Below are 24,972 nucleotides of genomic sequence, written 5' to 3'. Positions count from 1 at the left end.
GTGTGGGGTCACCTCCATGTCCGTCCCCCCCATATCCCCCCCAGTGCTCCCCATATCCCCCCAGTAACCCCCCCATGCCCCCCATATCCCCCCATATCCCCCCCAATGCCCCCCATATCCCCCCCGTAACCCCCCATGCCCCCCCATGTACCCTTCTGTGCCCCCCATGTCCCCCCATGTCCCCCCCATGTACCCTTCTGTGCCCCCCATGTCCCCCCATGTACCCTTCTGTGCCCCCCATGTCCCCCCATGTCCCCCCATGTCCCCCACATGTACCCTTCTGTGCCCCCCATGTCCCCCCCATGTACCCTTCTGTGCCCCCCATGTCCCCCCATGTACCCTTCTGTGCCCCCCATGTCCCCCCAATGTCCCCCCATGTTCCCTCCTTGTCCCCTCTATGTCCCCCATGTACCCCCCCCATATCCTCCCAAGTTCCCCCCCTATGCCCCCCCATGTCCCCCCCCAATGCCCTCCCCTATGCAGCCCCCATATCCCCTCGGTACACCCCCGTGCCCCCTATGGACCCCCAATGATCCCCCCATGTCCCCCCCAAGTCCCCCCTATGCCCCCCCATGTACCCCCTATGCCCCCCATACCCCTGCATGTGCCCCCCATGTCTCCCCAATGTTCCCCCCATGTCGCCCCTATATCCCCCCCATCCCCCCTATGCCCCATGTTCCCCCCCATGCCCCCTCCATGTACCCCTCCATGCCCCCCATATCCCCCCCATACCCCCCATTCCCGGCCCCACACCCCCCCCCATGTCCCCCCTCATGCAACCTATATCCCCTCCATGTCCCCCCCCCACACCCCCCCATATTCCCATGCCCCCCCATACACCCCATACCCCCCCATGTCTCCCCCATGTCCCCTCCATACCCCCCTCCATACCCCCTCATGTCCCCCACATTCCCTCCCGATTTCCCCCCCCATGTCCCCCCCATTCCCCCCCATACGCCCCCATGTCCCCTCCATACCCCCCTCCATAGCCCCCCATGTCCCCCACATTCCCCCCCATGTCCCCCCCATACCCCCCCATTCCCCCCCATGTCCCCCCCTATGTCCCCCCCATACCCCCGCATGTCCCCCCCATTCCCCTCCATGTGCCCCCCCATTTCCCCCCCCATACCCCCCCTATGTGCCCCCCGTACCCCCCCATGTCCCCCCCTATGTCCCCTCCATACCCCCCCATACTCCCCCCATACCACCCCATGTCCCCCTGCATGTCCCCTCCATATCCCCCATTCCCCCCCCATGTCCCCCACATGTCCCCCCCATTCCCCCCCATGTCCCCCCCATGTCCCCCCCATGCCTCCCATACCCCCCCATGTCCCCCCCATACCCCCCCATGTCCCCCCATTCCAATCCATGTCAACCCCCATTTCCCGCCCCATACCCCCCCCTGTCCCCTCCATACCCCCCATGTCCCCCCCCCATACCCGCCCATATCCCCCCCATGTCCCCCCCCATTCCCCCTCCATACCCCCCCATGTCCCCTCCATACCCCCCTCCATACCCCCCTATGTCCCCCCCATGTCCCCCCCATCCCCCCCCATGTCCCCCCCATGTCCCCTCCATACCCCCCTATGTCCCCCCCATGTCCCCCCCATCCCCCCCCATGTCGTCCCCCCCATTCCCCCCCATGTCCCCCCATGTCCCCTCCATACCCCCCTCCATACCCCCTATGTCCCCCCCATGTCCCTCTCCATGTCCCCTCCATACCCCCCATGTCCCCCCCATACCCACCGATACCCCCCATACCCCCCCCATGTCCCCCCCCATGCCCCCCATGCCCCCCCCGGCACCAGGGCAGCAGGGCCTCTCGCACGCTCTCAGCTCCCAGTCCCTGGGCTCCTCGTCCCCCGTGGGGCTGCGGCTCCGGCCCCGCCGCTGGGTCCCCTCCCCACAGCTCACGGAGCAGCCGGCCCAGGGCCCCCAGGGCCCCCAGGAGCCCCTCCTGGGATGTGGGGGGAGAGGGGACCCGATGGCACCCAATGGTATCCAATGGATGCCAATGGCACCCAATGGAACCCAATGGAACCCAATGGAACCCAATGGCACCCAATGGAACCCAATGGAACCCAATGGCACCCAATGGAACCCAATGGTACCCAATGGCACCCAATGGTACCCAATGGAACCCAACGGTACCCAATGGCATCCAATGGCACCCAATGGTACCCAATGACATCCAATGGTATCCAATGGATGCCAATGGCACCCAATGGTACCCAACGGTACCCAACGGTATCCAATGGTACCCAATGACATCCAATGGTATCCAATGGATGCCAATGGCACCCAATGGTACCCAACGGTACCCAACGGTATCCAATGGTACCCAATGGCATCCAATGGCACCCAATGGTACCCAACGGTACCCAACGGTATCCAATGGTACCCAATGGCATCCAATGGAACCCAATGGTACCCGATGGCACCCAATGGTACCCAATGGAACCCAATGGATGCCAATGGCACCCAATGGCATCCAATGGCACGCAATGGCATCCAATGGCACCCAATGGCATCCAATGGTACCCAGTGGTACCCAATGGTACCCAATGGCATCCAATGGCACCCAATGGCATCAAATGGTACCCAACGGCACCCAATGCTCCCTACATCACCCAATGGTACCCAATGGAACCCAATGGATGCCAATGGCACCCAATGGTACCCAAAGGTACCCAATGGTACCCAATGGCATCCAATGGCATCCAATGGTACCCAATGGTACCCAATGGTACCCAACGGTACCCAATGGCACCCAATGGTACCCAATGGTACCCAATGGCATCCAATGGTACCCAATGGCACCCAATGGCACCCAATGGTACCCAATGGTACCCAATGGCATCAAATGGAACCCAATGGTACCTGAAGGCACCCGATGGAACCCAATGGTACCCAATGGAACCCAATGGATGCCAATGGCACCCAATGGTACCCAATGGTACCCAATGGTACCCAACAGTACCCAATGGCACCCGATGGCACCCGATGGCATCCAATGGTACCCGATGGCACCAAATGGTATCCAATGGTACCCTATGGCACCTGATGGCACCCAATGGCATCCAATGGTACCCAATGGTACCCAATGGCACCCAATGGCACCCAATGGTACCCAATGGCACCCGATGGCGCCCGATGGCATCCAATGGTACCCAACAGCACCCAACGGTACCCAATGCTCCCTACATCACCCAGTGGCACCCAATGGTACCCAATGACATCCAATGGTACCCAACGGCACCCAATGCTCCCTACATCACCCAATGGCACCCAATGGCATCCAATGGTACTCAATGGCACCCAATGCTCCCTACATCACCCAGTGGCACCCAATGGCACCCAATGGTACCCAATAGCACCCAATGCTCCCTACATCACCCAGTGGCACCCAATGGCACCCAATGCTCCCTACATCACCCAGTGGCACCCAAGGGCACCCAATGGCACCCAATGCTCCCTACATCACCCAGTGGCACCCAATGGCACCCAATGCTCCCTACATCACCCAATGGAACCCAATGGCACCCAATGGCACCCAATGCTCCCTACATCACCCAGTGGCACCCAACAGCACCCAATGGCACCCAATGGTACCCAATGGCACCCAATGGTACCCAATGGTACCCAATGGCACCCAATGCTCCCTACATCACCCAGTGGTACCCAATGGTACCCAATGGCACCCAATGCTCCCTACATCACCCAGTGGCACCCAATGGTACCTGGTGCCATCTGGGCAGGGTGTAAAGGGGATGGGCAGGGGGTGGAACAGAAGTGGGTGGTGCTTAATGGAGTGGGCGTGGCTTCTGGGAAGGGGGCGGGGCTGACCGGCAGGTGTAGCAGTGGCCTTGTGGGCGGAGCTTGTAGCCATAGGCGGGGTTGAGGCAGCAGTCAGCCAATGGGACGCGCTCGTCGCTCAGCAGCTCGGCGCAGGCCCCGCCCCCGGCCTCCTCCTCCAATCGGGAGAAGCACCACACGGGCGTGGCCCCTGGGGGGGGGGGTGGGGGGGTGGTCACGGGGTGGGCGGAGCCATGGGTAGGAGGGGCTTAATCCTGTCCCTCCCCCCCCCGATCCCAGTACCCCAAGGCCCCCTGCCTCTTCCTCCCATCCCCTCCCATTGATCCCAGTTTATCCCAGTATATCCCAGTTCCCCAACCCCCCCCTTCCTTCCCATTGCTCCCAGTACATCCCAGTGCTCCCAGTACCCATCCCCTCCCATTGATCCCAGTATCCCCCATTGCTCCCAGTACCCCAACCCCTCCCATTGATCTCAGTTCATCCCAGTGCTCCCAGTACCCCAACCCCCCCCATTGCTCCCAGTTCATCCCAGTGCTCCCAGTTCCCCAACCCCCCAACCCCTCCCATTACTCCCAGTATATCCCAGTACCCGAACCCCCCCCATCCCCTCCCATTGCTCCCAGTTCATCCCAGTGCTCCCAGTACCCATCCCAGTGCTCCCAGTACCCATCCCCTCCCATTGCTCCCAGTATCCCCCAGTGCTCCCAGTACCCATCCCCTCCCATTGCTCCCAGTTCATCCCAGTGCTCCCAGTACCCATCCCCTCCCATTGCTCCCAGTTCATCCCAGTGCTCCCAGTACCCCAACCCCTCCCATTGCTCCCAGTTCATCCCAGTGCTCCCAGTACCCCCCCCATCCCCTCCCATTGTTCCCAGTTCATCCCATTGCTCCCAGTACCCCACGCCCCCCATCCCCCCCCATTGCTCCCAGTTCATCCCATTGCTCCCAGTCCCCCCCCACCCCCTCCCATTGCTCCCAGTTCATCCCAGTGCTCCCAGTCCCCCCCCACCCCCTCCCATTGTTCCCAGTTCGTCCCATTGCTCCCAGTACCAGCGGGGGCCCCCAGCCCAGCGCAGAGCAGGAGCAGGAGCAGCCCCACACGCGCCATGGGGGGGGGGAGGTTGGGGGTGGGGAAGTCGGCTCCTCCCCTCCCCCCCCCCCCGCTCTATTGGGGCCAAGGGGAAGTGGGGGGAGGGGCGAGGCCCCCACCCAGGGGAAGTGGGGGGAGGGGTGGGGGGAAGCCACAACGGTCAGGGTGAAACCCGCCCCTCCCCCCTCCCAGCCCATCCCCCCCCCCCAAATGGGGGGTGCGGCCCCTCCCCCCCCCAAAATAACCCCCAATTTCTCTTTTTTTCATCATTTTATTGGAAAAAAAGCTCAACCCACAACAAAAAGCCCCAAAATCGCGAAGGGAGGGGGGAGGGGGGAGTGGGGGAGGGGCCAAGCGGGGGTTCCCCCCCCCCCCGGCTCTCATTGGGAAACCCCAAGGGGGCGGGGCCTCGGGTAGGGGGCGGGGCTCAGGGTCCCTCGCTGAATCGCGTCACCCCCCCGGGGCGGGGCCGGGTCGGAGCCTGGGGGGGGGGGGGGGAGGGAAATGAGGTCACGTGGGGTCACGGAGGGTCACTCCACCCCACCTGATCACGTGAGATCCCAATGCCCCCCCCCCCCCCCATGTCCTTGTGTCTCTATATGAGACTCCCACATCCACCCCATGGCCCCCCCCATGGCCCCACATCCACCCTATGACCCCCCCATGTCCTCACATGACCCCATGGCCCCACATCCACCCCATAGCCCCCCTCATGACCCCCATCCCCATGACCCCCCCATGACCCCATGACCTGCCCCCCCCCACCCTATGACCCCCCCCATGTCCCTTTATGTCTCCGCTTCTGTCCCCACATGACCCCCCCATATCCTCACATGACCCCAGCCCCCCCCCATGTCCCCCTGACCCCCCATCCGCCCCATGACCCCATGGGTCCCCCCCACCCCATGACCCCCCATGTCCCTTTATGACCCCCCCCCATGACCCCATGACCCCCCACTCCCCACACACACACACACACACACACACACACACACACACACACACACACACACACACACACCAGGCCCCCCCCATGTCCCTTTATGACCCCCCCCATGACCCCCCATGACCCCATGTGTCCCCCCCCATGACCCCATGACCCCCCCTTCTGTCCCCATATGACCCCCCCATATCCTCACATGACCTCAGCCCCCCCCCATGTCCCCCTGACCCCCCATCCGCCCCATGGCCCCCCCCCATGTCCCTTTATGACCCCCCCCATGACCCCCCATGACCCCATGGGTCCCCCCCCATGACCCCCCCAATGACCCCCCCTTATGCCCCCATATGACCCCCCCATGTCCCTTTATGACCCCACCTATGACCACCCATGACCCCATGGCCCCCCCCCCATGACCCCATGGCCTCCCCCATGACCCCCCCATGTCCCTTTATGACCCCCCCATGACCCCACATGACCCCATGGGTCCCCGCCACCCATGACCCCACCCATGTCCCCCCCCCCTCCCATGACCCCCCATGACCCCATGGGTCCCCCTCCCATGACCCCCCCCCATGTCCCTTTATGACCCCCCCCATGACCCCATGACCCCCCATGACCCCCCCTTATGTCCCCATATGACCCCCCCATGTCCCTTTATGACCCCCCCCATGACCCCACATGACCCCATGGGTCCCCCCCACATGACCCCCCCCCATGACCCCCCATGACCCTATGGTTCCCCCCCCATGACCCCCCCTTATGTCCCCATATGACCCCCCCCATGACCCCATGGGCCCTCCCCACCCATGTCCCTTTATGACCCCCCCCATGACCCCATGGGTCCCCCCCCCATGTCCCATTATGACCCCCCCCATGACCCCCCATGACCCCATATGACCCCGCCCCGTGTCATCACGTGACCCCCCCCCCCGGTGACCTCGGGGCGCCTCCGGCCCAGGCCGCTCCCCTCCTTCCAGCCCATGGCCTGCAGCATCCGGCAGCCGAGGGGCAGCGCCGGCTCCGCCTCCCTGCAAGGCCACAGCGCCCCATAGCGCCCCACAGCGCCCCACAGCGCCCCATAGCGCCCCATAGCGCCCCACAGCGCCCCATAGCGCCCCACAGCGCCCCACAGCGTCCACATGGGGGTCCTGAGTGCCCCATAGCGTCCACATGGGGGTCCTGGTCACCCCATGGCGTCCACATGGGGGTCCTGATCACCCCACAGCGCCCCATAGCGTCCACATGGGGGTCCCCAGAGCACCCACATGGGGGTCCCAGCGCCCCACAGCATCCACATGGGGGTCCTGGTCACCCCATAGCGCCCCACAGCATCCACATGGGGGTCCTGATCACCCCACAGCGCCCCATAGCGTCCACATGGGGGTCCTGGTCACCCCATAGCGCCCCATAGCGTCCACATGGGGGTCCTGAGTGCCCCATAGCGCCCCATAGCGTCCACATGGGGGTCCTGGTCACCCCATGGCGTCCACATGGGGGTCCTGATCACCCCACAGCGCCCCATAGCATCCACATGGGGGTCCCCAGAGCACCCACATGGGGGTCCTGATCACCCCACAGCGCCCCATAGCGTCCACATGGGGGTCCCCAGAGCACCCACATGGGGGTCCCAGCGCCCCACAGCATCCACATGGGGGTCCTGGTCACCCCATAGCGCCCCACAGCATCCACATGGGGGTCCTGATCACCCCACAGCGCCCCATAGCGTCCACATGGGGGTCCTGGTCACCCCATAGCGCCCCATAGCGTCCACATGGGGGTCCTGATCACCCCACAGCGCCCCATAGCGTCCACATGGGGGTCCTGAGTGCCCCATAGCGCCCCAGAGCGTCCACATGGGGGTCCCCAGAGCACCCACATGGGGGTCCCAGCGCCCCATAGCGTCCACATGGGGGTCCTGGTCACCCCATAGCGTCCACATGGGGGTCCTGATCACCCCATAGAGCCCCATAGTGTCCACATGGGGGTCCCAGCACCCCATAGCGTCCACATGGGGCTCCTGAGTGCCCCATAGTGCCCCACAGCGTCCACATGGGGGTCCTGATCGCCCCATAGCGCCCCATAGCGTCCACATGGGGGTCCCCAGAGCACCCACATGGGGGTCCTGATCACCCCATAGCGCCCCATAGCGTCCACATGGGGGTCCCCAGAGCACCCACATGGGGGTCCTGAGTGCCCCATAGCGCCCCATAGCATCCACATGGGAGTCCCAGTGCTCCACAGCATCCACATGGGGGTCCTCATAGCACCCACATGGGGGTCCTGATCACCCCATAGCGCCTCATAGCGTCCACATGGGGGTCCCAGCGCCCCACAGCATCCACATGGGGGTCCCAGCACCCCATAGCACCCACATGGGGGTCCCCATAGTACCCACATAGGGGTCCCCATAGCACCCACATGGGGTCCTGATCACCCCATAGCGCCCACTTCTGAGACTCCCAGCACCCACTTTTGCGCCCCCCCCCCCCCCCCGCACCCACTTTTGGGGCCCCCTGGGTTATGGGGGGAGGGGTCAATGGGTGCTCACCCGGAGGTGGGGGAGGGGCCCCCAAACTTGCGCCGTTTGGGCTCGGGGGGGTCGGGGCCCCCCTGCTTCTCCCGGCGCTCGGCTGCGCGGTCCCGGTACTTCATCTGAGGGGAGGGGAGCACCCATGGGTGCCGCCAGCGCCCAGAGGTACCCCCATAGCACCCATAGATAACCCCATAGCACCCATAGCACCCATAGATAACCCCATAGCATCCATAGATAACCCCATAGCATCCATAGCACCCATAGATAACCGCATAGCACCCATAGCACCCATGGGTGCCATCAGCGCCCAGAGGTAACCCCATAGCACCCATAGCACCCATAGATAACGCCATAGCACCCAGATAACCCCATAGCACCCATGGGTGCTGTCAGCACCCAGAGGTAACCCCATAGCACCCATAGGTAACCCCATAGCATCCATAGATAACCCCATAGCACCCATAGATAACCCCATAGCACCCATGGGTGCCGTCAGCGCCCAGAGGTACCCCCATAGCACCCATAGATAACCCCATAGCATCCATAGATAACCCCATAGCACCCATAGATAACCCCATAGCACCCATAGATAACCCCATAGCACCCATGGGTGCCGTCAGCGCCCAGAGGTAACCCCATAGCACCCATAGCACCAATGGGTGCCGTCAGAGCCCACAGATACCCCCATAATGCCCCATAGCACCCATAGATAACCCCATAGCACCCATAGATAACCCCATAAGTGCCCCAGATACCCCCATAAGTGCCCCATAGCACCCATAGATACCCCCCATAAGTGCCCCATAGCACTTATAGCTAACCCCCATAAGTGCCCTATAGCACCCATAGATAACCCCCATAAGTGCCCCATAGATACCCACATAAGTACCCCATAGCACCCATAGATACCCCCATAAGTGCCCCATAGATACCCCCATAGTGCCACATAGCACCCATAGGTGCCCCACAGCACCCATAGATACCCCCATAAGTGCCCCATAGCACCCATAGGTGCCCCATAGCACCCATAGATACCCCCATAAGTGCCCCATAGCACCCATAGGTGCCCCATAGCACCCATAGATACCCCCATAAGTGCCCCATAGCACCCATAGATACCCCCATAAGTGCCCCACAGCACCCATGGGTGCCCCATAGCACCCACAGATAACCCCATAAGTGCCCCATAGCACCCATAGATACCCCCATAAGTGCCCCACAGCACCCATGGGTGCCCCCCACCCACCTCCATGTCGCCCCGGTCCAGCCCCTCGGCGGGGGGGGGTTGATTCCGGCGCTGCAGCTCCAGGTTTTGCTATGGGGCAGGGGGGGGCACAACCACAGTTATGGGGGGGGGGGTCCCCCCAAAGCCTCCCCATTGCCCTGCTGAGGGGTCCCCAAGAGCCCCTATAGGGTCCCCCCCGTACAAAGGGGTCCCCAATGGACACAGGGGGGACCCCCCCATAAGTGGGGTCCCCCCATACAAAGAGCGTCCCCATCGCACACCATGGGGTGTCCCCCCCCCATAGGGCACCACGGGGTTTCCCCCCCATTGCAAGCAGGGGTCCCCCCATTGCACACTATGGGGTCCCTCCCCCCCCATATAGCACCCCACAGGGTCTCTGCCCCCCCCATTGCACACTATGGGGTTCATCCCCGTCCCCCCCCCATATTGCACCCCATGGGGTCTCCATCCCCCCCCCCATTGCACACTATGGGGTCCATCCCCCCCCCCATCCCCCATTGCACCCCATGGGGTCTCCCCCCCCCCACCCCCCCATTGCACCCTATAGGGTGTCCCCCTTCCTATAGGGCACTACGGGGTCTCCCCACCCATTGCACCCCATGGGGTCTCCCCCCCCCCCACCCCCCCATTGCATACTATGGGGTCCATCGTCCCCCCCCCCATAGGGCACCACGGGGTCTCCCCTCCCCATTGCACCCCATGGGGTTTCCATCCCCCCTCCATTGCACCCCATGGGGTCTCCCTCCCCCCCCCCCCCCATTGCACACTATGGGGGTGTCCCCCCACCCCCCCCATCGCACCCCACGGGGTCTCTCCCCCCCATTGCATACAATGGGGTCTCCCTCCCCCCCCTCCCCATCGCACCCCACGGGTTCCCCCCCCATTGCACACAATGGGGTCCATCCCTGTTCCCCCCCCCCACTGCACCCCACGGGGTCCCCACCCCCCCATTGCACACTATGGGGTATCCCCCTTGCTATAGGGCACTATGGGGTCTCCCCCCATACAAGGGCTCCCCATCGCACCCCACGGGTTCCCCCCCCCCCCCATATCGCACCCCATGGGGTCCCTACACCCACCTCCCCATCGCACACAATGGGGTCCCGTCCCCCCCCATTGCACCCCATGGGGTCTCCCTCCCCCCCCCCCCCATGGCACCCCACGGGGTGCCCCCCCCCATTGCACCCCATGGGGCCCCTCCACCCCCCTCACCCCCCCCCATATCGCACCCCACGGGGTCTCCATCCCCCCCCCATTGCACACTATGGGGTCTTCCCCCCCCCCCCCATAGGGCACTACGGGGTCTCCCCCCCCCCCCATTGCACCCCATGGGGTCCCTCCACCCCCCCCCCCATTGCACCCCACGGGTTCCCCCCCCCCATAGGGCACTACGGGGTCTCCCCCCCCCATTGCACCCCATGGGGTCTCCCCCCCCCCATTGCACCCCATGGGTTCTCCGCCCCCCATATCACACCCCATGGTTCCCCCCATAGACACCCCCCATAGCACCCATAGATACCCCATAAGTGCCCCATAGATACCCCCATAGTGCCCCATAGCACCCATAGATACCCCCTAAGTGCCCCAGAGATACCCCCATAAGTGCCCCATAGATACCCCCATAGTGCCCCATAGCACCCAGAGATAACCCCCCCCATAAGTGCCCCATAGATACCCCCATAAGTGCCCCCTAGCACCCACAGATAACCCCATAGTGCCCCATAGCACCCATAGGTGCCCCCTAGCACCCACAGATAACCCCAGAGTGCCCCACAGCACCCACAGATACCCCCATAAGTGCCCCCTAGCACCCACAGATACCCCCATAGTGCCCCATAGCACCCATGGGTGCCCCACAGCACCCACAGATACCCCCATAGTGCCCCATAGATACCCCCATAGGTGCCCCCTGGCACCCACAGATACCCCCATAAGTGCCCCACAGCACCCACAGATAACCCCAGAGTGCCCCACAGCACCCATAGGTGCCCCCTAGCACCCACAGATACCCCCATAAGTGCCCCATAGCACCCATAGGTGCCCCACAGCACCCACAGATACCCCCATAAGTGCCCCATAGCACCCATGGGTGCCACACAGCACCCACAGATAACCCCATTAAGTGCCCCATAGCACCCATAGGTACCCCCTAGCACCCACAGATACCCCCATAAGTGCCCCACAGCACCCATGGGTGCCCCACAGCACCCACAGATAACCCCATAAGTGCCCCATAGCACCCATGGGTGCCCCACAGCACCCACAGATAACCCCATAAGTGCCCCATAGCACCCATAGGTGCCCCACAGCACCCACAGATAACCCCATAAGTGCCCCATAGCACCCATAGGTGCCCCACAGCACCCACAGATAACCCCATAAGTGCCCCATAGCACCCATAAGTGCCCCATAGATACCCCCATAGTGCCCCATAGCACCCATAGATACCCCCATAGTGCCCCATAGCACCCATAGATAACCCCCCCCATAAGTGCCCCATAGCACCCATGGGTGCCCCACAGCACCCACAGATACCCCCATAGTGCCCCATAGATACCCCCATAGTGCCCCATAGCACCCATAGATAACCCCCCCCCATGGCGCCCCACGGGGTCTCCGCGCCGCTCCCGCAGGGGCTCTCACCCGGTGCAGCCCCGAGAGCTGCCGGTGCCGCAGGAGCGCGGCGCGCGTGGGGAACTGGCGGCGGCAGAGCAGGCACGCGAGCTTCAGCCAATCAGGGAGCGCCTCGGGGCCTCGCTCCGCCCCTCGCTCCGCCTCCTCCTCGCTCTCGCTCTCCCCGCTGTAGGCGGCGACGAGCCCGCGGGGGGGGCTCTGAGGGAGCCAATGGGAGGGAGGAGTTGGAGGGGGGGAGCCAATGGGAGAGAGCCAATGGGAGGGAGGGAGCCAATGGGAGGGAACCAATGGGAGGGAGGCGTTGGGGAGGGAGCCAATGGGAGGGAGGTGTTGGAGGGGAGGAGCCAATGGGAGAGAGCCAATGGGAGGGAGGAGTTGGGGAGGGAGCCAATGGGAGGGAGCCAATGGGAGGGAGGCGTTGGAGGGGGGGGAGCCAATGGGAGGGAGCCAATGGGAGGGAGGAGTTGGGGAGGGAGCCAATGGGAGGGAGCCAATGGGAGAGAGGCGTTGGGGGGAGGGAGCCAATGGGAGAGAGCCAATGGGAGGGAGCCAATGGGAGGGAGGTGTTGGAGGGGGGGAGCCAATGGGAGGGAGGGAGCCAATGGGAGGGAGGTGTTGGAGGGGGGAGCCAACGGGAGGGAGCCAATGGGAGGGAGGTGTTGGGGAGGGAGCCAATGGGAGGGAGGGAGCCAATGGGAGGGAGGTGTTGGAGGGGGGAGCCAACGGGAGGGAGCCAATGGGAGGGAGGTGTTGGGGAGGGAGCCAATGGGAGGGAGGTGTTGGGGAGGGAGCCAATGGGAGGGAGGCGATGGAGGGGGGAGCCAATGGGAGGGAGACATTGGAGGGGGGCGCCAATGGGAGGGAGGGAGCCAATGGGAGGGAGGCATTGGGGAGGGAGCCAATGGGGGGGCGGCATTGGAGGAGGGAGAGCCAATGGGAGGGCGCCAGGAAGGAAGGGAGCCAATGGGAGGGCGGCATTGGGGGAGGGGGAACCAATGGGGGGGGCATCAGTGGGGGGGAACCAATGGGGGGGGATCAATGGGGCAGAAGCAATGGGGGGGATCAATGGGGGGGTCAATGGGGGGATCAGTGGGTGAGGATCAATGGGGAGGAATCAATGGGGGGGTCAATGGGGGGATCAATGGGGGGGATCAATGGGGGGATCAATGGGGGGGATCAATGGGGGGATCAATGGGGGGGGGGGAATCAATGGGGGCAATGGGGGGATCAATGGGGGGATCAATGGGGGGGATCAATGGGGGGCACCAATGGGGGGGTCAATGGGGGGGATCAATGGGGGGATCAATGGGGGGGAATCAATGGGGGGGTTAATGGGGGGATCAATGGGGGGGTCAATGGGGGATCAATGGGGGGCACCAATGGGGGGCACCCATGGGTGGGGGCTCACCAGCCGCTCGTCACTCGCCAGCTTGGGCAGCTCAATGGGTGGGTGCTGCCGCTCAGCCAGAGCACCCTGGGGGGGGGAGGGGGCAAGGTTAGGGGGCACCCATGGGTGCTGGGGGGGGGTGGATATGGGGTGCTCCCTGCAGCCCCATTGCTCTCCTATGAGCAGCACCCATGGCTCCCCCCCTGCTATAGGTCCCCAGCGCACCCTATGGCACCCACAGCACCCTGTTACCAGCACCCATATCCCCCATGCCTCCCAGGAACAGCACCCATAGCTGCCTGCTGCGTTCTAGAGCACCCATAGCACCCCATTACCAGCACCCATACTCCTCCACCCTGACACCCATAACTGCCACCTATACTCTCCATAGCACCCACACCCCCTATAGCACCCGTATCTCCTACATCACCCACACTCCCCATAGCCCCAACCCGCCCCATAGCACCCACCCCCCCATTGCACCCACACCCCCATAGCACCCACCCCCCATAGCACCCATACCTCCCATACCCCCCATAGAACCCACCCCACCCATACCCCCATAGCACCCATTCCCCCCCAGCACCTATATCTCCTATAGCACCCATAACACCCATCCCCCCCCATAGCACCCATATCTCCCATAGCACCCATCCCCCCCATAGCACCTATATCTCCTACAGCACCCATAGCACCCATCCCTCCCATAGCACCCATCCCCCCATAGCACCCAACCCCCCCCCAGCACCCATAGCACCTATATCTTCCATAGCACCCCTAGCACCCATAGCACCCCTAGCACCCCTAGCACCTATATCACCCCCTAGCACCCCTAGCACCCATCCCCCCCATAGCACCCCTAGCATCCATAGCACCTATATCACCCCCTAGCACCCCTAGCACCTATATCTTTCATAGCACCCCTAGCACCCATAGCACCTATATCACCCCCTAGCACCCCTGGCACCTATATCACCCCCTAGCACCCCTAGCACCCCTAGCACCCCTAGCATCTATATCTTCCATAGCACCCCTAGCACCCCTAGCACCCCTAGCACCTATATCACCCCCTAGCACCCCTAGCACCTATATCTTCCATAGCACCCCTAGCACCCATAGCACCTATATCACCCCCTAGCACCCCTAGCACCCATAGAACCTATATCTTCCATAGCACCCCTAGCACCCATAGCACCCCTTAGTACCCCTAGCACCCATAGCACCCGTATCTTCCATAGCACCCCTAGCACCCATAGCACCTATATGACCCCCTAGCACCCATAGCACCCCTAGCACCCATAGCACCTATATGACCCCCTAGCACCCATAGCACCTATATCTTCCATAGCACCCCTAGCACCCCTAGCACCCATAGCACCTATATCTTCCATGGCACCCATAGCACCCCATAGCACCCATAGCACCCCTAGCACCCCTAGCACCCATAGCACCCATAGCACCTATATCACCCCCTAGCACCCCTAACACCCATAGCACCTCTATCTTCCATGGCACCCCTAGCACCCCTAGCACCCCTAGCACCCCTAGCACCCATAGCACCTATATCACCCCCTAGCACTCATAGCACCCATACCACCTATATCTTCCATAGCACCCCCTAGCACCCATAGCACCCCTAGCACCCATAGCACCCCATAGCACCCATATCACCCATAGCACCCATAGCACCCCTAGCACCCATAGCACCCATATCTTCCATGGCACCCCTAGCACCCCTAGCACCCCATAGCACACATAGCACCTATATCTTCCATGGCACCCCTAGCACCCATAGCACCTATATCTTCCATGGCACCCCTAGCACCCATAGCACCTATATCACCCCCTAGCACCCATAGCACCCCTAGCACCCATAGCACCTATATGACCCCCTAGCACCCATAGCACCTATATCTTCCATAGCACCCCTAGCACCCCTAGCACCCATAGCACCTATATCTTCCATGGCACCCATAGCACCCCATAGCACCCATGGCACCCCTAGCACCCCTAGCACCCCTAGCACCCCTAGCACCCATAGCACCCCATAGCACCCATATCACCCATATCTTCCATAGCACCCATAGCACCCCATAGCACCCATGGCACCCCTAGTACCCATAGCACCCCTAGCACCCATAGCACCTATATCTTCCATAGCACCCTTAGCACCCGCCAGCACCCATGGGTGCACCTTCTTCTCGAGGATGGCGTAGCCGGCGTCGGCGGCGGCCGCCTCGCGCCGCTCGTCCTCGCGGGGGGGAGGGGGGGGCCCCGCGCTGCGCCCGCTCTCGCGCTGCTTGTTGAGGCTGCGCGCCCAGCGCTCCATGTCCTTGGCGATCTGAGCACCCATGGGGGGGGAGGGGAGCACCCGTGGGGGGGGGAGGGGGGGCACACCCGTGGGTGGGGGGAGGGGAGCACCCATGGGTGGGGGTCATCTACGGGAGGGGGTCCCCGGGAGGCACCCATGGGTGGGGGTCATGGGGAGCACCCATGGGTGGGGGTCATGGGGAGCACCCATGGGTGGGGGGAGGGGGGGGCACCCATGGCGGGGGAGGGGGGGCACCCGTGGGTGGGGGGAGGGGAGCACCCATGGGGGGGGGGAGGGGGGGGTCAGGATGGGGGGGGCACCCATGGGGGGGGAGGGGAGCACCCATGGGGGGAGGGAGCACCCATGGGTGGGGGGAGGGGAGCACCCGTGGGTGGGGGGAGGGGAGCACCCATGGGGGGGGAGGGGGGGGCACCCATGGAGGGGGGGAGGGGAGCACCCATGGGGGGGGAGGGGAGCACCCATGGGGGGGGAGGGGGGGAGCACCCATGGGTGCTATTGGGGTTGATGAGGACCCATAGGGGTTGCTGGGCACCCATGGGTGCTATTGGGCTGGATGTGGAACCATGGGGGCTATTGGGGGGGGATGAGGACCCATAGGGGTTACTGAGCACCCATGGGTGCTGCTGGGGGGTGGGATCCATATGATCCCATTGTGTTCGGGGTGTGGGGGGGTATGGATGTGTGTGCCCATGATAACGGGGTGCTCCCCTCCCCCCCCCCCCAATGGGTGCTGTGGTGGGGGTGGGGGCGCAGCACCCATGGGTGCTCACCTGCTGCGCTGTCTTGGTCTTGTGCTTCTCCTTCTTGTCCTTGGGCTCCTTGGGGGGCCCGGGGGGGCCGGGGGGGGGCTCGGCGGGGGGGGCGGCCACGTAGGTGCGGCGCTCCCCATCCCAGTACAGGTACTGCCCGGTGCCGGCATCGTAATAGTACTGATGGGGGGGGTCAGGGTGGGGGTCAGGGTGGGGGGCACCCGAAAATACCCCCCTCTGATGCATTGCAATGACCCCCCCCCCATAGACACCTAAATGGTCCCTGCCCCCATTAACCCCCCCCATAGACCCCTAAATGGTGCCTCCCACCCTTAACCCCCCCCATAGACCCCTAAATGGTCCCTCCCCCATTCCCCCCCCATAGACACCTAAATGGTCCCTGCCCCCATTAACCCCCCCCCATAGGCCCCTAAATGGTTCCTCCCCCCCCTTACCCCACCCATAGACCCCTAAATGGTCCCTTCCCCCGCTTAACCCCCCCCATAGACCCCTAAATGGTCCCTCCCCCCCTCAACCCCCCCTCCATAGACCCCTAAATGGTCCCTCCCCCCCCTTAAGCCCCCCCATAGACCCCTAAATGGTCCCGTCCAACCCCACCCCCCCCATAGACCCCTAAATGGTCCCTCCCCCCCCAAAGACCCCTAAATGGAACCTCCCCCCTTCAACCCCCCCCATAGACACCTAAATGGTCCCACCCCCCCTCAACCCCCCCTCCATAGACCCCTAAATGGTCCCTCCCCCCCTCAAATCCCACACATAGACCCCAAATGGTCCCTCCCCCCCCCCCAACTCTCCCCATAGACCCCTAAATGGTCCCTTCCCCCCCTCAAAACCCCCACAGATCCCTAAATGGTCCCTTCCCCCCCTCAACCCCCCCCATAGACCCCTAAATGGTCCCTCCCCCTGCCCAAAATCCCCCCCATAGACCCCTAAATGGTCCCTCCCCCCCGCAAGACCCCTAAATGGAACCTCCCCCCCTCAACCCCCCCCCTTTTGACCCCTAAATGGTCCCTCCCCCCCATAGACCCCTAAATGGTCCCTCCCCCCGCCCAAAATCCCCCCCATAGACCCCTAAATGGTCCCTCCCCACCTCAAATCCCACACATAGACCCCAAATGGTCCCTCCTCCCCCAAACCCCCCCATAGACACCTAAATGGTCCCTTCTCCCCCTTAACCCCCCCATAGACCCCTAAATGGTCCCTCCCCCCCCAAACCCCCCCATAGACCCCTAAATGGTCCCTCCCCCCCTTAACCCCCCCACAGACCCCTAAATGGTCCCTCCCCCCCCCTTAACCCCCATAGCCCCCTAAATGGTCCCTTCCCCCCCTTAACCCCCCCATAGACCCCTAAATGGTCCCTCCCCCCCTTAACCCCCCCATAGACCCCTAAATGGTCCCTTCCCCCCCTTAACCCCCCCATAGACCCCTAAATGGTCCCTCCCCCCCCAAACCCCCCCATAGACCCCTAAATGGTCCCTCCCCCCCTCAACCCCCCCCATAGACTCCTAAATGTTCCTTCCCCCCCTCAACCCCCCCCATAGACCCCTAAATGGTCCCTTCCCCCCCTCAAAACCCCCATAGACCCCTAAATGGTCCCTTCCCCCCCTTAACCCCCCCCATAGACCCCTAAATGGTCCCTTCCCCCCCTTAACCCCCCCATAGACCCCTAAATGGTCCCTTCCCCCCCTTAACCCCCCCATAGACCCCTAAATGGTCCCTTCCCCCCCTTACCCCCCCCATAGACCCCTAAATGGTCCCTTCCCCCCCCCTTTCCATGGGGCAGAAGGTTTGGGGGATGAATAAGGTTTTGGGGTGAAAAACGGGCGTTTGGGGGCTTTGAAAGGGGGAGGATGGGGGAGGAAGGGACCAGGTTGGGGTCCATGGGGGGGGGGAGGGACCATTTAGGGGTCTATAGGGGGTGTTAAGGGGGGGAGGGACCATTTAGGGGTCTATGGGGGTTTTGAGGGGGGGAAGGGACCATTTAGGGGTCTATGGGGGGGGTTAAGGGGGGGAAGGGACCATTTAGGGGTCTATGGGGGTTTTGAGGGGGGGAAGGGACCATTTAGGGGTCTATGGGGGGGGTTAAGGGGGGGAAGGGACCATTTAGGGGTCTATGGGGGGGTTAAGGGGGGGAAGGGACCATTTAGGGGTCTATGGGGGGGGTTAAGGGGGGGGAGGGACCATTTAGGGGTCTATAGGGTTAAGGGGGGGAAGGGACCATTTAGGGGTCTATGGGGGGGGTTAAGGGGGGGGAGGGACCATTTAGGGGTCTATGGGGGGGGTTAAGGGGGGGGGAGGCCCCATTTTGCCCCCCAGAAGCACCCACCTGGGAGTGGGGATCGTAATAGAGCCCGGTGAGGGGGTCGTAGTAATAGCCGGAGGTCTCATCGTATTGATAGGTGGAGACATCAGGGACCGCTATGGGGCAGGAAAGGGGGTCATGGGGGGGGGGGTGTCCCCATATATTGGGGACCCCCCCACCTCAATAAGGATCCCCCTTAGAACACTCTATAGGATCCCATTCGACCCCTGCCCCATAACCCCTATAGACCCCCCCATAACCCCTATAGACCCCCCATAGCCCCTATAGATCCCCCCATAGCCCCTATAGAGCCCCCCTTGACCCCTATAGATCCCCCCATAACCCCTATAGACCCCCCATAACCCCATAGACCCCCCACATAACCCCTATAGATCCCCCCATAACCTCTACAGACCCCCCATAACCCCTATAGATGCCCCCATAACCCCTATAGACCCCCCCATAACCCCCATAGACCCCCCCATAACCCCTATAGACCCCCACCATAACCCCTATAGAACCCCATAACCCCTATAGACCCCCCATAACCCCTATAGACCCCCCCCATAACCCCTATAGAACCTCCATAACCCCTATAGAACCCCCCCATAACCCCCATAGACCCCCCCATAACCCCCATAGACCCCCCCATTCCCCCCCCATACTCACGGTACTGTCCATAGGGCTCAGAGCTGGGGGGGGCCGTGGGGGGGGGCCCGCTGGGGGCTGGGCTGGGGGTCTCAGCCTTGAGGGGCCCTGTATAAGCCTTGGGGGGGGGGGGGGGGGATGCACCTTGATTTAACCCCCCCTGAACCCCAAAACCCCCCCATATTACCCCATAACCCCCCATTATTGCCCCCCCCTTAATTATCCCCCCAATCACCCCATAAGCCCCCATTATTGGCCCCCCCCCTTCTCATCCCCCCCCCCAACTTATGGGGCCTCCCATTTCCTCCCCACATTTTGCCCCCCCCCCCCTTTTTGGGGACCCTCCCAACATTATCCCAGAGACCCCAACATCCCCCCCCCATTGACACCCCCCCCCCATTGACCCCATCTTTATGGGTGCCCCCCCCCCCCCTTTTACATACCTGGGGGGGGGCACCCTGTGGGGCAGCACTGGGGGTCTCAGCAGTGGGGGGGGGATAAGAGGGCGCCCCTTGGGGGGGGCGGGAGAAGGGGCCCCCCCCCGCTGTGTGCTCGAGGCTCAGCACTGGGGGCTCCTCCACACCTGGGGGGGGGGGTTCATGTGTTAATATAGGGTGCTGCTCCCCCCCCATTGAGCCCCACACTTGGGGGTCCCACCTATGGGGTGCCCCACACAATGGGGACTTATGGAGAAGGGGGGGTGCCCAATACAATGGGGTCCTATTTGGGGGGGTGCCCCACACAATGGGGTCCTATGGGGGGGTGCCCCACACAATGGGGTCCTATGGGGGGGGTGCACCACACAATAGGGTCCTATGGGTCGGGGGTGCCCCACACAATGGGGTCCTATGGGTAGGGGGTGCCCCACACAATGGGGTCCTATGGGTCAGGGGTGCCCCACACAATGGGGTCCTATGGAGAATGGGGGAGGGGGTGCCCCACACAATGGGGTCCTATGGGTAGGGGGTGCCCCACACAATGGGGTCCTATGGAGAATGGGGGGCATACCCCACACAATGGGGTCCTATGGGTCAGGGGTGCCTCACACAATGGGGTCCTATGGGTAGGGGGTGCCCCACACAATGGGGTCCTATGGAGAATGGGGGGCATACCCCACACAATGGGGTCCTATGGGTCAGGGGTGCCTCACACAATGGGGTCCCATGGGTAGGGGGTGCCCCACACAATGGGGTCCTATGGGGGGTGTGTGACCCATACAATGGGGTCCTGTCGAGAAGGGGTGCCCCACACAATGGGGTCCTATGGGGGTGGGTGCCCCACACAATGGGGTCCTATGGGTCAGGGGTGCCTCACACAATGGGGTCCCATGGGTAGGGGGTGCCCCACACAATGGGGTCCTATGGGGGTGGGTGCCCCACACAATGGGGTCCTATGGAGATTGGGGGAGGGGGTGCCCCACACAATGGGGTCCTATGGGTCAGGGGTGCCTCACACAATGGGGTCCCATGGGTAGGGGGTGCCCCACACAATGGGGTCCTATGGGGGTGTGTGACCCATACAATGGGGTCCTATGGAGAAGAGGGGGGGGCACTCACCAGGGGCGGGGCCATCAGCCTTGGGAGGGGCGGGGCCAGAGTGGGTGGGGCCAGGGGGCGGGGCGGCGGAGCCCTTCAGGTAGGCGGAGCCGTAGAGGGAAGGGGCGGGGCCGCTGAAGGTCTCCTCTGATTGGTAGAAGCTGCCAAAGTCGCTGGGAGGCTCCTCCCCCCCGGCCCACGTGGTGTCAGAGCCAGGGGCGGCCTGCGGGAAGGGGGCGGGGCCACGTCAGGACACGCCCCCCCCCAGCCCCTCCCACCCCTTACCCACACCAATCCCTTATAAGGAAACACCCCACACTTAAAGCCCCGCCCAGCCTCAAGTCAAGTCCCGCCCCCCCCGTAGCCCCGCCCCTCCCTTAGCCCCGCCCCTCCCCTAAGCCCCGCCCACCTGGGACAGCGCCCATTGGGCGGCGGCGATGGCGGTCGAGGCGACGGAGGCGGCGCTGGCGCGGGGGGGGCCCTCCCCTGGCCCCGCCCCCTGCGCCTCCCTGGGGGCGGGGTCATGGCCGCGGCTCAGGGGTGGGGCCTCGCTGCAGGGGGCGGGGCCAGGGACGGGACGGGGCGGGGTTTAGTGCGGTGGGTGGGGCTAAAGGGCAGTGGGGGGGTGGTGTCTGTGGGTGGAGCTTAGTGGTGGTGTGGGCGGAGCTAAGGGGCACAGGGCGGGGCCTTAATGCTGTTCTATTGGCTGAGCCTTGTTGAGGGCGTGGCCTAAGGAAGGGCCGAGGGCGGGGCTTAGGGAGTCCCATGGGGAGGGGTCATGCAAGGGAAGGTGGATGGGGCTTGGGGGCGGGGCTTAAGAAGGGGTGGAGCCTAAGGGGGTGGTGCCTAAAGGGGAGGGGTTAAGGGAACATGGCCTGAAGGGGTGGGACTTAAAGAGGAGTGGAGATAAATGGGTGTGGCCTGAAGGGGTGGGGCTTAAGGGGGTGTGGTCTGAAGGGGACATAAAGGGGGGCGTGGCTTAAGGAGGTGTAGCCAGAAGGGAGTGTGGCCTGAAGGGGGCGTGGCCTAAAAGGGCGGGGCGCGAATACGGGAGGAGCTTAAGAGGGCGTGTTCTAAGTGTGCGTGGTCTAATGGGAGGTGTGGCCTAACGGGACAAGGCTTAAGGAGGGGAGGAGATCAAGGTGGGTGTGGCTTAAGTAGGCGTGGTCTAATGGGAGGTGTGGCCTAACAGGACAGGGCTTAAGGGGAAGAGGAGCTTAAGGGGGTGTGGCCTGAAGGGGGCGTGTCCTAACGGGACATGGCTTAAGAAGGGGAGGAGCTTAAGGGTGGGAGAGAGGCGTGACCTGAAGTGGGCGCAGCCTGGAGTGGGCGTGGCCTCACGGGACAGGGCGTAAGGAGGGGAGGAGCTTAAGGGGGTGCGGTCTGAAGGGGGCGTGTCCTAATGGGACAAGGCTTAAGGAGGGGAGGAGCTTAAGGGGGCGTGTCCTGAAGGAGGGGGCGTGTCCTGGAGGGGGGCGTGTCCCGAAGGAGGGGGCATGTCCTGAAGGAGGGGGTATGTCCTGAAGGAGGGGGAGGGGGGCGTGTCCTGAAGGAGGGGGCGTGTCCCGAAGAAGGGGGCGTGTCCTGAAGGAGGGGGGCGTGTCCCGAAGGAGGGGGGCGTGTCCTGAAGGAGGGGGCGTGTCCCGAAGAAGGGGGGCGTGTCCCGAAGGAGGGGGCGTGTCCTGAAGGAGGGGGCGTGTCCCGACGAAGGGGGCGTGTCCCGCAGGAGGGGGCGTGTCCCGAAGGAGGGGGCGTGTCCTGAAGGAGGGGGCGTGTCCCGAAGGAGGGGGCGTGTCCCGAAGGAGGGGGCGTGTCCTGAAGGAGGGGGGCGTGTCCCGAAGGAGGGGGCGTGTCCTGAAGGAGGGGGGCGTGTCCCGATGGAGGGGGCGTGTCCCGACGAAGGGGGCGTGTCCCGAAGGAGGGGGCGTGTCCCGAAGAAGGGGGCGTGTCCTCACCGCTTGGAGCCCTTGGCGAACTCCACGTTGATGCTCTTGCCGTCGATGTGCAGCGGGGGGTGCAGCGCCTGCAGCATCTGCAGCAGCTGCGAGGCCTCCTATGGGGCGCCCCATAAGCAGCGCGAGGCGGTTGGATTGGCCCCCACCCCGCCCCGCCCCGCCCCACGCCGCCCCATAGGGCGCTGAGCACCCACCACGATGGTGCTGAGCTGCACGAAGGCGAAGCCGCGGTTGAGCTGGGTCTGGCGGTCCTTGATGACGCGGACGTTGGCGGCCGAGAGCGCGGCGAAGGGGGCGAGCGCGGTCAGGATGGACTCCAGGCTGCTCTGGGGGTGCAGGTTGCGGAGGATGATGGCTGCGGGGGGGGGAGAGAGGAGAAAGGGGGCTGGGACCCATAGAGCTCCCCATAGGGAAGCGCGAAGAGCTGGTAATAGAGCTCCTCATAAAGCATCACATTGAGCATCGTGTTGAGCATCCTGTTGAGCATCCCATAGAGGATCCCATAGAGCATCCCATAGAGCATCCCATAGAGCACCCAAAAGCGCATCCCATTGAGCATCCTGTTGAGCACCCCATAGAGCATCCCATAGAGCACCTCATAGAGCTCCCCATAGGGGAGCCCGTAGAGCACCCAATAGAGTAGCCAATAGAGCATCTTATAAAGCACCCCATAAAGCATCCCATTGAGCATCCTGTTGAGCACCCCATAGAGCATCCCATAGAGCATCCCATTGAGCATTCTGTTGAGCACCCCATAGAGCATCCCATAGAGCATCTCATAGGGCAGCCCATAGTGTGTCCCATAGAGCACCTCATAGAGCTCCGCATAGAGAACCCCATAGAGCACTCCATTGAGCATCCCATAGAGCATCCCATAGAGCAGCCAATAGAGCAGCCCATAGAGCATCTTATAGAGCATCCCATAGAGCACCCTATAGAGCATCCCATAAAGCACCCCATAGAGCATCCCATAGAGCATCCCATAGAGCATCCCATAGAGCATCCCATAAAGCATCCCATATGGAGACCCATAACCCCCCCTTGGGCACCCATGACACCCCAATAACCCCACCTTAGACCCACATAAGACCCCCCTGGGCACCCATAACCCCCCCTTAGGCACCCATAACCCCCCCTTAGGCACCCATAGCCCCCCCTAGAGCACCCATAGCCCCCCTTAGGCACCCATAACCCCCCATAGGCACCAACAGCCCCCCCTTGAGCACCCATTAACCCCCCGTTGAGCACCCATAACCCCCCCTTGAGCACCCATAACCCCCCCACAGGCACCCATAACCCCCCCTTGAGCACCCATAACCCCCCCTAGAGCACCCATAAGCCCCCCTAGAGCACCCATAACCCCCCATAGATACCCATAACCCCCCCTAGAGCACCCATAGCCCCCCCTAGAGCACCCATAGCCCCCCCTTGAGCACCCATAGCCCCCCCTTGAGCACCCATAGCCCCCCCTAGAGCACCCATAACCCCCCCTTGAGCACCCATAGCCCCCCCTTGAGCACCCATAGCCCCCCCTAGAGCACCCATAGCCCCCCCTTGAGCACCCATAACCCCCCCTAGAGCACCCATAACCCCCCTTAGGCACCCATAACCGCCCCCATAACCCCCCCTAGAGCACCCATAGCCCCCCTTGAGGCACCCATAGCCCCCCTAGAACACCCATAGCCCCCCTAGAGCACCCATAACCCCACCCATAGCCCCCCTAGAGCACCCATAACCCCCCCTTAGGCACCCATAACCCCCCCTAGAGCACCCATAACCCC

At 63.4% G+C, this 24,972-nt stretch overlaps 2 protein-coding genes across 2 annotated transcripts; both read right to left on the bottom strand.

Annotated features, from left to right (window-relative positions):
- Positions 1–1,784: 1,784 nt before the first annotated feature.
- LOC134165631 (properdin-like) lies at positions 1,785–4,931 on the bottom strand (the record flags this gene model as incomplete). Its single annotated transcript, XM_062622633.1, has 3 exons — positions 4,867–4,931; positions 3,847–4,006; positions 1,785–1,957 (listed from the first exon to the last, which is right to left on the bottom strand). Coding segments are annotated over exons 1-3 (391 nt in total), but the record flags the coding sequence as incomplete, so codon positions are not given.
- Positions 4,932–8,381: 3,450 nt separating this feature from the next.
- LOC134165626 (RNA-binding protein 10-like) lies at positions 8,382–23,576 on the bottom strand (the record flags this gene model as incomplete). The annotated part of the gene is made up of 13 exons (XM_062622619.1): positions 8,382–8,501; positions 9,629–9,697; positions 12,272–12,460; positions 13,671–13,736; positions 15,844–15,990; positions 16,752–16,910; positions 19,078–19,169; positions 19,723–19,819; positions 20,145–20,284; positions 21,258–21,459; positions 21,646–21,787; positions 23,192–23,289; positions 23,386–23,576. Coding segments are annotated over 13 exons (1,700 nt in total), but the record flags the coding sequence as incomplete, so codon positions are not given.
- Positions 23,577–24,972: the final 1,396 nt, after the last annotated feature.

The sequence above is a fragment of the Pezoporus occidentalis genome, unplaced genomic scaffold (assembly GCF_034315485.1).
Source record: "Pezoporus occidentalis ecotype Australia unplaced genomic scaffold, CSIRO_AGI_Poc_V1 ctg1079, whole genome shotgun sequence".
NCBI lineage: Eukaryota > Metazoa > Chordata > Aves > Psittaciformes > Psittacidae > Pezoporus > Pezoporus occidentalis.
Note: the sequence above shows the minus strand (reverse complement) of the source record. Positions and strands in the feature narration are given on the sequence as shown.